General features: G+C 44.5%; 1 protein-coding gene across 1 annotated transcript; it reads right to left on the reverse strand.

Moving 5' to 3' along the window:
- Nucleotides 1-299: 299 nt before the first annotated feature.
- On the reverse strand, nt 300-8,033 carry CCDC190 (coiled-coil domain containing 190; the record flags this gene model as incomplete). The annotated part of the gene is made up of 5 exons (XM_080823920.1): nt 300-493; nt 1,507-1,602; nt 2,463-3,066; nt 3,321-3,430; nt 7,838-8,033. The coding sequence occupies 5 exons, from the start codon at nt 8,031-8,033 to the stop codon at nt 300-302; spliced, it is 1,200 nt and encodes a 399-aa protein (XP_080680046.1).
- Between the last annotated feature and the right edge of the window lie 2,483 nt (nt 8,034-10,516).

Genomic DNA, 10,516 nt, shown 5'->3' on the forward strand with positions numbered 1-10,516 from the left:
GGTAATAAGGTGAAAGTCCTCTTTCCCTTCCCGGGGTAAATGGAGAAGACATTCCCCTTAATACATCTTTGTTCCTCATTCACATTGCGGTATGGAGAGAGTCATTTTGCTTATCCTGAACCTCAATTTTCTTTTCTGTAAAATGGAGACAACTATCGCACTGATTTCCTACACTCCGGAGGCTTTTTGCCAAGATTTAATGCAGTGATACATAGGTCGGGGTCTTTTCACCTCCTCACCTGGCTTGTGACGACCAAAATTCTCTCTGGACACTACCCAGTGTCTTTTGGGGAGCACACTTATCCCCAGGTGAGAGCAGAGTAGGAATGAAGGACGTTAAGCTGACTGGCTGCGTTCCGTCCCGGAGCTCTGAACGCCGTGTGAAGCCAGGGCTTCGAACTGTCCTTTAGAAAGTAATGAGTTAGGGCAGCCAAGGCCCCCGCAGCCGCTTTCCGCTTGACTGTGTCGAGCTGTGCCATTGAAAGTATCGGGTCTGTTGTATCAAAGAAGGAAAATGTATTGGACTCAATGATGAGAATATGAAATCTGTGTGGCTAGAAGATTTGTAAACCCACAGGTTTGTGGCAACGCGGGCCATGTCATTTGAGATAGGGTGTATAAAACGTTAGTAGGGAGCACAGGCCGATCTGGGCCTGTCTGATGTATGAAGACACAGGCACAATACAGACAAAGACCTGCTGAATGATTACTTCTCGAGTTCATAAGACTGGGCTGCACATGGTGTGGGGGGTTTGATGGCATGTGTGGAGCGGGGGTCCATGCTGAGGCCACGCTCCCTGCTGCCTCGGCGATGGTCGCAGCCTCCAGGGGTGGCCCAGAGAAAAGGCCTGTGGAGAAGTGGGATGAATCATTTTGGAAACTCATCCTTGGTGTGTGATTGTAATGGAGACAGATGGGGTTTAAATGGCAGACAAGGAGGAAGGACATATAATAAAAGCCTGGGGCAGTTTGCAGCAGCTTCTCTATACTGGGAGACCCTGTTCCTGTCAGCCCGGCGGTCATGGGCCGGTGCGGATAAATTGTCCGTGAAACTGTTTGGTTTCCCCAGCCTGCCTTCCTCAGTTGCTTTGCTTCTTGGAGGGTTATGTTAGAGGAAATGACAAAATTGTTTGGAATGCCTGGGTGGCTCAGCGGGTTAAGCCTCTGCCTTTGGCTCAGGTCATGATCTCAGGATACCAGGATTGAGCCCCACATCAGGGTCTCTGCTCAGCAGGGAGCCTGCTTCTCTCTCTCTCTCTGCCTATGTGTGATCTCTCTGTCAAATAAATAAATAAAATTTTTAAAATAAAAAGAAGAAATTGTTTATTATTCTTTTATTAGGATCCAAAAAGTGTGATATGAGCAGGTGGAAAGCAGGAATGAGGAAACTAAAGTGGCGCTCCCTGGGAAGGAAGGGAGGGAGGGAGGAAGGGAGGGAGGGATGAAGGAACAGAAGAACGACTTTGGTGGAGGAGCAAGTGTTGTTTATGGAACCTGTGAGGATACCTATTTCCAACCGCTTTCCTATTCCCACCGTATTGCAGGTGAACCGAGACAGAAGAGCTATGTCCTTTTGCCAGCAGGTGGCGCCATAAGAACCTCCTATAGGGAAAGGGGGCGACAACGCAAGCAGGACCCTTGGTATTTTCCTTTCAGGAAAAGTCTAGTGGTCAGTGTAGTTTCCTAGTTTTGCTGACATCAGCAACGTGTGCGCACCCCTTAAAGAGTTTTCAGAAGATTAATCTCTCCCCTCATTTTTCGTATACTTGTATTGCTCATTCAGTGAAAGATTACATCCCCATAAAAGGAAAAAAAGAAAAACCTGAGGGTTTAAAACAAACAGACAATATATATATATTATATGTATATATAACATGTTTATATGTTTATATATATGTTATATATATACATATATTATATAATTATTTAATATATAATTATATATATTGGCGTATGTGTGTATACATATATAATATATGTATATATGTTATATATATGTGTATATGTGTATAATTATATAATAATTATAATATATAATATATAATATATATAATTATATATATTGACACATGTGTGTATATACATAATATATGTATATATTTATATATACATATATTAATTAATTATATATTAAATAATATATGAATTATATTATATATATTATATAAATTATATATATTATATAATATATTATATAATTATATATAATATAATCATATATATTATAATTATATATTATATTATATATTATATATATTAATTATAATTAATTATATATAATTAATTATAATTAATATATAATATATAATATATATTATATATATTAATTAATTGTAATTAATTAATATATATAATATATATATTATATATTAATTACTGTGGTTACTTGAGGCACACATCTCTGTAGTGAGTATGATAATGTTCTTCTGAGGTTATGCTAGATGGTTAGAGACGAAGGAAACCTGCCCTGTTCTCACACTCCTGTCCTCTGACTCTGGGCTGGAAGGATTCCTTGTGGCCGAATATCTCCCCAATACTAAGCAGTCTCTCAGACTCAGGGGGAACCCTGTGTCGGAGGTAGTGGGCCTTTCGGACCTTCACAAACAGCTCTAAGAAGGTAGGTGTTACGGATTCGTCTTTCAAATATCCTGTGCGTTCCCTGGGATTCAGGGGACTTTGTCTGCCAGCGTTGGGGTCTGGCTGTAGGTTGGCATCCTTTGATCCGGCCTCATCAGTGTGTGCTTTTCCACTCTCACCAGCTGGACTGGAGCCAGGGCCCTGGTCTAGGGTGTTGATGGAGACATCTTGATCTTGACACAGAACAGAGATGCCCTTGTTGGAGTCTTTGCCCTTTGGGGGGTTTTGACAATCTTTCTCTCCGACTCGTGGCTTCTCTGCTGTGAAGCGGGAAGCTCTGTAATTTTGAGATAGTGACTCTTCTTTGCTTTTCATGGAGTCCTTTAGGGCAGTGTGATGGAAAGGAGGCATCTGGGACTTGGTTTTCTGTATTTCTTGGGTCGTGTTGGTGACCAGTGCTCTGGGGAAAGAGGTAAAAAGAAGAAAGATCTCTGAAAACCAGTAAAAAGGCCCATAGTTTGAATTTCCCAGGTGTTAGACCATGTTCCCTTTCAGTGTGGTATTGGCTGAGGTGATGGTGGCTGAGAAGGGGGTGGTCCTGATACTGGGAAGTGTTTCGTTGCTTAAGGGGGAAAGGCAGCTTTTTCTCAGGGAAAGGATGACTTAGGGCGGTCAGTTGGGAAGAGGGATTCAATGGTGTCTCCATGAGTTTAGTAAGCATTTTCTTACCTAACTTTATTAACCTGTGGAACTCGGTGCTTCTGTCCTCTTGTTGATGAGGGTAGAGGGACATCTTTTGGTTTCTTCTGAATTCCATTCCCCAAATAAGAGGAGAGCTTTTTCTTGATAATATCTGCTTTGAGTTAATGAATAAGTGTTATGCGTTGAATTCTGTCTTCCCCAAATGACATATGTTGAAGTCTTCACCCCATAGCATCTCAGAATGTGACCTTATTTGGAGATAGGGCCTTTACAGAGATAGGCAAGTTAAGAGGAGGTTGTTAGGGGGAGCCCTAATCCATGAGTAGCGTCCTTATAAAAAGGGGAAATTTGGACCCAGAGACACAGATAGAAGGGAGACAGCGTGAAGAAATGTAGGGAAAAGACAGCCATCGACACTCTGAGAGAGGCCTGAAGGTAGCCCTTCCCTCACAGCCTCAGAACAAATCAACCATCCACACACCTTGATCTTGGACTTGTAGCCTCCAGAACTGTAGGGCAAAAAATAAGCCACCTAGTTCGTAGTTCTCTCTTATGGAAGCCCGAAAAACTAATCTAGTAAGAGGAGAAGGGAAAGGATGCTGGATCAGCCATGGGTTTTCTGGGTAGAGAACCAACATGTGAACACCCTCAGACCCCAGCAGGCCGATTTGCCATGCTGGATGGAGGCAGAAGGGCTTACAGCATTTCCCCAGGGTTGACCTAGACCATGTTAACAAGGATTTAGAAACACTGAGATCAGAGGTTTAAACTGGCTGGAGGCCCATGGAGGTTTTGTTTGAATGTTTTATTTGGCAAGCAGGGTGTTTTCAAGACAAAATAACTGGGTGTGAGCAATAGCCAGAGGTGGCGCCCTATTGTTTCCTTTACCTCAATTATGTGCCCTCCTACTGGCCTCAACCATGAGTTGCAACTGCCGGCTATGATGAAGTGGGGTTTTCGCTCTTTGAGTAAATATTTCAGCATCTTGTAGTCATGGCTGCTGTTGAGGACCCAGTCAGTTTTCAAGACACCTCATGAATGGGTCACTTGGGCGTGAAAGTCCTGCACTGGTTTGGGAGTGAGCTCCCCGGATCTGCACTGGGGTTAGCAGGCAGCAGGCAGAGGGAATATGACCAGATAAGGGGACTAGAAATCACATTCACCTCCTAGTATCATTTCATCTCATCACTTCTTTGCGAGACAGTCAAGACAAGAGACCGTCTTTGGTGAGCCCTTTTTCCTCTGTTAGTTCCTTGAGTGTGTGTGTGTGTGTGTGTGTGTGTGTGTGTGTGTTTGTGTGTGTGTGTGTGTCTCATCCATGTAAGACCTTCATCTGTTTCCTATAAACCAAGAGATTCTAAGATACCTCTTCCAGATAGGCCAGTCTTCTGAAGTCTTAGACCTGTTGAGTCAGCGGGCTTGGAAATGAACATAACTTTCCTCTGAAACGTGATCTTTCTCCCATGTTCCCTTGTGGAGGTGTGGTACCTGTAGGCATCCAACTCTCCAACTCAACAAGGATGCTTGAATGCCTCCTCTGTACCGGGCAATACACTCTTGACTGGTTTTATTTCCCCCTGGACATATCATTAATCAAAAAGTTCTGACAATTCTACTTTCTAAATATCTTAAAATACTAATTTTTCTTTCCTTGGCCAATTCCCTAGTTTAGGTCTGAACTTTAGGAATTCTCTTCAACATTGCAGCCAGAGTGAACATGCCATCTCCCTACTCCCAGACCCTATAGGGTGAAACCTAAACTCTTTTGCATGACCTATGAAACCCTTCATGATCAAGGGCACTGCCCCCCCCCCCACTTTGCCTCCACATTGTGCCTCACCTTCTCCTCACCCCTTATCCTCCTCAGTACTGGGCTGTCTGAATCAAGTTATGCTCATGCATGCACCTTTGTACATACTGTTCCTTCTGCCAGGAGTGACCTCATTCCATGTGTCCTCATGACAAACTGCACTCCTCCCCCCTGCCCCCTGCATTCTCCTCTAAGATTCTGCTTACACAGGGCCTCTCCTGGAAGATCTTACCTGGGGCCCATAGGAATATTCTTATATTCCTGCCCTCCTTTGTAAACAACTCTGATTTAGCAATTAGCATTTTCTATTATAATTTTTCAAAAGCACAGATACCTTCTAATTTAAATGTGAGCATCTAGAAGACACGGACCATGTTTTTTCATGTTTATGTTCTTGCATCTATCGGAGTAGCTATAAAGTCCCATAATAATCTGTCTCAGTATTACCTCAGTTAAAATGTGGCTTTTTGAGCTCAATTCCCAACCTGCTGGTCCAAATCGCTACAGATGAGGACAGGAGTTATGCATTTCGGACAGTCTACCAACTGGCATGTGGCTGAATCTCAGTTACAATTTCAGTAAATGAATCATGGGAAAATGTTGCCTAGTACAGTGCCTGATAAATACCAAGACATAATACATATTATTTCTTCCCCTTTTCCTTAATCTCCCCCCTTTCCCTTAATTTTACTGTCAAGAAATTCGAGGCTTAGAAAGAATATGACTTTGCAAAGGACACAGAGGCTGAGGCCCCTGAATCAGTTTTTTGCCTCCTGGTCCAGACTCTTCCTGCACCACCTGTCACTGAGGCAAACACTACTCAGCCAGGACCACCACCTATCTCAGCCAGGACCTTCTGCATACCTTCCCTGCCCCCCTTCTGTGAAAGTAGATATATGGTCTTCTGTGTCTTTTTGAGAGTAGAAGTGGGATTCAACCAGAGGGCTTTTAAGATTCTTTCCAGTCTGTGAGCTCTCATTCTAGTTTGTTTTAACCATTTATTATAGACAGGGAAATGGAAAGCAGAGAAGTTCAGCTACTTGCTCAGAGTCCTCTCTTAGGCCCAAAGCTGCAGGTTAGAAATAATTCCCAGGCCAGCTGTTTGGACATCACTCTTGGTTCTTGTATCCATGTATTAGCCGTGTAGACCTAAACAAGTTGACACTGAATCATGACACCTGGATTTCCTCTGGAGCTTGCTCTAGCATTTTCAGAGCTTCTGAGTTCCAGCGCCTGCTTTTAGTGAGAAGGGGCTGTAGTTTTGCCCAACTTTGGTGGGTCCTTTCTATGCTGAATTTTGAAGTAATATAAAAATCTAATTATTTTAATGATGGATGTCATTTCTGCAAAGCATACAATTAACAGCAGTTTCAACAAAGCAGTAGGAAAGTTTTAGTCCCGAAACCATCTTTTCTTGATGGATTGATCAATCACTTGATTAAGTGATAAGAGTAAACACTTATGTAAACTTACCTGGTGTTTAGGTACTGTCCCAAGTGCTTGATGAATCCTCAACTAACTTCATGAGGTGGGGAACATCATTTCCATGTTACATTGGAAGAAAGTGAGGCACAGACAGGTCCAGTAAGCCCCCCAAGGCCTCACAGTTGGTAAACAGGAGTCAGGATTTCAACCTTGACAGTCTGGGTCCAGAGTCCGTGTTCTTAGCCGCCATGTTTTAATGAGGTCATTGAGTAGGGGGAGTTTTCTTTCCCAGTTTTTATTGAATGGTATAGACAGCCCTGGAGGTTCTGAGATTCCGGACACCATGTGTAGTCCTTGGCTCTGTGATGATCGGTAGCTACTAACTAGAAACTAGTCTTTGAGGTTAGTTCCATTATTCTTATTATCACTACTTTACTACTTATACCTGTTAATTGGATAGTCTTCTAAGGGATGTACACATTTGGAAAGGGTTATTCTTTGGAGACAGGGGGTTCTATGGAAGAACATTGTTGTAAAGACTATGAGCACATGGCTTATGGGTAAAGAAGCCTCTTTGGGAAAACAACAGAAATATTGGCCCGTTGACTTACAGAGTCAAAGGAAACACAGTTCCGATATACCACAATTACTTCTTTGAAATATTCTCATCTAAGCAAAACCTGCAGGCTCTCGTATGAACACACATGAAAGTACAAGGAGGGTGGCTGAGCAGTTCATATCAGAGTCAGTCTCATTGGTGAGTGCTGAAAACAGCCAAATGCTCCCTGCTCGGCCCCATCAGAGGGCCGCTCTCAAGACGGAGGATATTGCTCTGTGGTCACTAATCCCGGGGATTTTTTTTTTCTTTTTCTTTTTCTTTTTTTTTACTTCCCCTTCGTAATGTGACTTGCACATTGAACAATTGCTCAATCAACGGCTGTTGACCAGGCGTAGAGATGAAACCACACCAGACATAGTGAGAGGAAAGCAGAATGAGAAATAAAACAAGAAGAAAACAAAGGACTTAGCAAGGGAGAGCTCATTTGAAACACTGAAGTGACTGGAAGCCTGAGAAGTATTAGCTGAAAAAGGCTTTCGGATGAGCTGCTCTCAGGGAGCTGTGCACTCCTGGGAGAGAGGGAGGGAGGAGGGTGGGGGGAGGAGGGCAGGCAGCCTAAAATCCAGGTCCGGGTTAAGTTCTTGTTTCCGTGGTATCCAGGTCTCTGAAAGAGCCCTTGTCCTGAGGAGGGGGTGTCACCCTGGCCTCAGCCAGGCAGTGGCTTGCCGCCCTGCCCTGCCTCTCCCCCATCCCGGAGGCCTTACCTTGTTGCAGCCGCTGCAGTTCTTTCTGGAGCTGTCTCTGCTCCCAGGTCAGCAGCTTCATCTGGTACAGGCAGATGTACTCCAGTGTGTGCAGTCTTTGGCGGAGTCTGGCTTCAGCCCGCCTGGCATTCTTCCTCTCCAAATCGAAGTGCTTATACACAGGACCTGTGACCATGTGCCTCTCCATCCTCCTCATGGTCTAGAGACAATCATACAGGATTCTGACAGGCACCACGACGACCCTGATAGAGCAAGGCGGGGATGGGGGGGGTGGTGAGGGGGAGACCCTGACCCCTGGCTTTTAATCAGGTTTCAATGTTTGAATCCTGTGTGTTTCTGAAACGGCAGCTGCCCAGTCACACCATTGGGAACTTCTGCCCCATACTAATGAATTCCTAGAATGACACAGAAGATGGAAGGCAAAATTGTTCCTCTGAGGCTCAGTGTCCTTGCCAATAAAATAGTGATGGATGATCGGCTCCCCACACAGCCCCAATCAGATTGCCATGAAGACAGAGCATACAAACACCTCTTTGGGGAGAAAAAATAGAAACACTTTACTTACATAAACCATTAATCACCCAATAAGAGAGTCTCTTCCATTCTTCTTCAAGAGCTTCCAAAAAGCCTGCTGAAGGGTCTGGAGAGGATGTGGGACTTAGGGCAGAGCCATTCTCTGGGACCCCTTTTGGTTCACTCATTCACACATGGATGGGTCCACGCAGCCTGTAGTCTACCAGGTGCCGGGTGCTATGCTAAGTGCTGAAGGTAGTGATGACTGAGTCATAGTTCCCACTCTTAAGATGCTTTCAGATTTGTGACGGTAGAGTCTAATAATAACACACCAGATCAGAAGAGTAGGACTCTACCAGTCACAGAACAGTGCAGGCATCCTAAACCAGAAGTCTGGGCAGCAGTGGAGAGAGTACGTGGGTTGGACATCCTCACTCATCTTCTCAGAGCTCCGCTCCTCTCTACCCTTCTTGTCCCCTAATGACCAAGCCCACGCTGGCTTCCTCCTCCTGGGAACCCTATCGCATGCGTAGGCAGGGCACACCTTCCTCTTCTTTGAGTTCACCATACTTACTTCAGAGCTAAGATCATAATATAGGCCCAGGATATAAATGGATTGCTCTAGATGGAACTTTGGTGATAACAATTCAGGAAAAAAGCTTGGTGTTGAAAGGGAGAATAAGGTCAAGACCAGAAAAGACATTTTAAGACAGCTTACTTTACAGTCTAAAGTTTAGACTAAACTTTAACTAAAGGACAGGTGAGTAGCACTTACCTACAAAGCTAGAGTTCTCACCAGGAGAATGCTGCTTATATCTTTTGCTATGTCAGGCCGAGTCTGGGTTAATGAGCTTGTTTTTCTTCCGGAAATACTGGAGTTTGGTCTTGGAGTGGGGGGCGGGGAGAGGCTGTGGGGAAGACTGTTGAATACGCTTGAAAGCTGTCTCCCGTACCACCTCCCCTGGGCAGGAATGCTAACTCCCTGGACATGGGCACCAACCCCAGAGCTCTAAATAGCTCTGTGAGTTAAGGAAGCCTGCCAGCTTCCAGCTGTCCCCTAGTGGGGCCCGCAGTACTCCTTCTGGGCTGTGTCCATGGGAGCCGAGAATGAAAGCAAGGAGTGTTTTACGGTGTTCTCAGTCTCCTTCCCCACCGCACCCCCCTTCTCTTTTTCCACCTCATTTGCCATACCTTCCCCTCCCCCTCCCCACCATGCTCATTCCAACTTCTTGGAAATCAGGTCAGGGCCCTAAAGAAGGCATTGTTTCTAGGTTTTTGATTTTTGGAGTTTTTTGGGGGATCAGATGGTATACATTTTGCGTAGGAAAGTAGTTAATTTTTTTTTTTTAAATCATTGTTGCACATCATACTGACTTTTCTTAGGCTTCTGTCCATATTGTGTACTTCAGAGCTTATTAAGGTTTTCTGTTGTGGCATCAGAATTAGGTAAAGTGAACTTTATATATTTATTTATTTATTTAAAATATTTTTATTTATTTATTTGACAGAGAGAGAAACCCTGCTGAGCAGAGAGCCCGATGTGGGGCTCGATCCCAGGACCCTGAGATCATGACCTGAGCTGAAGGCAGAGGCTCAACCCACTGAGCCACCCAGGCGCCCCAAATCGACTTGTGTGATCACAGTTTGGACAGCTGCAGTAGAAGACCAGCTGAACTATTGGTTATAGAACAGTTTACTAAGCAGGATTTTTACTGTTGCCTGGGACTTCATGGGAAAACAAGAGCCACTCGGGTGCCACAGTCTAAAGAGAACTGTCAGATGAGGGCCTAGTAATCCCCCCAGAGTTTACTGAGTGGAGCTGAACAGGCCCTACTACCCACAGTCATCCAGTCATCCACCTGCAAACAAGCTATTATAAGGAGATTACTGGGGAGAGGAAGAGGGCAAGCCATTATTCATTCTCTCAGTAGGAGGTAATTCCTTTCCCAGCCCTTCCACCAGGTATTTCTCTCACTTCCAGTATTTAAACGAACAGGGTGGGGTTCTAAGAACCCCACCCAAGAGAAAGGAGTGCCTACAGAGGCCAGACTGGCAGCTCACTCCCCAATGGGACTTGATGACCCCCAGAACCACAGAAGAGTTTCCATCCCAGCCCTTTGCTGCCACCAGGGATGATGATGGTGAGGGATTTCTTAGAGAAACTGG

This window comes from Martes martes (assembly GCF_963455335.1).
Source record: "Martes martes genome assembly, chromosome: 15".
NCBI lineage: Eukaryota > Metazoa > Chordata > Mammalia > Carnivora > Mustelidae > Martes > Martes martes.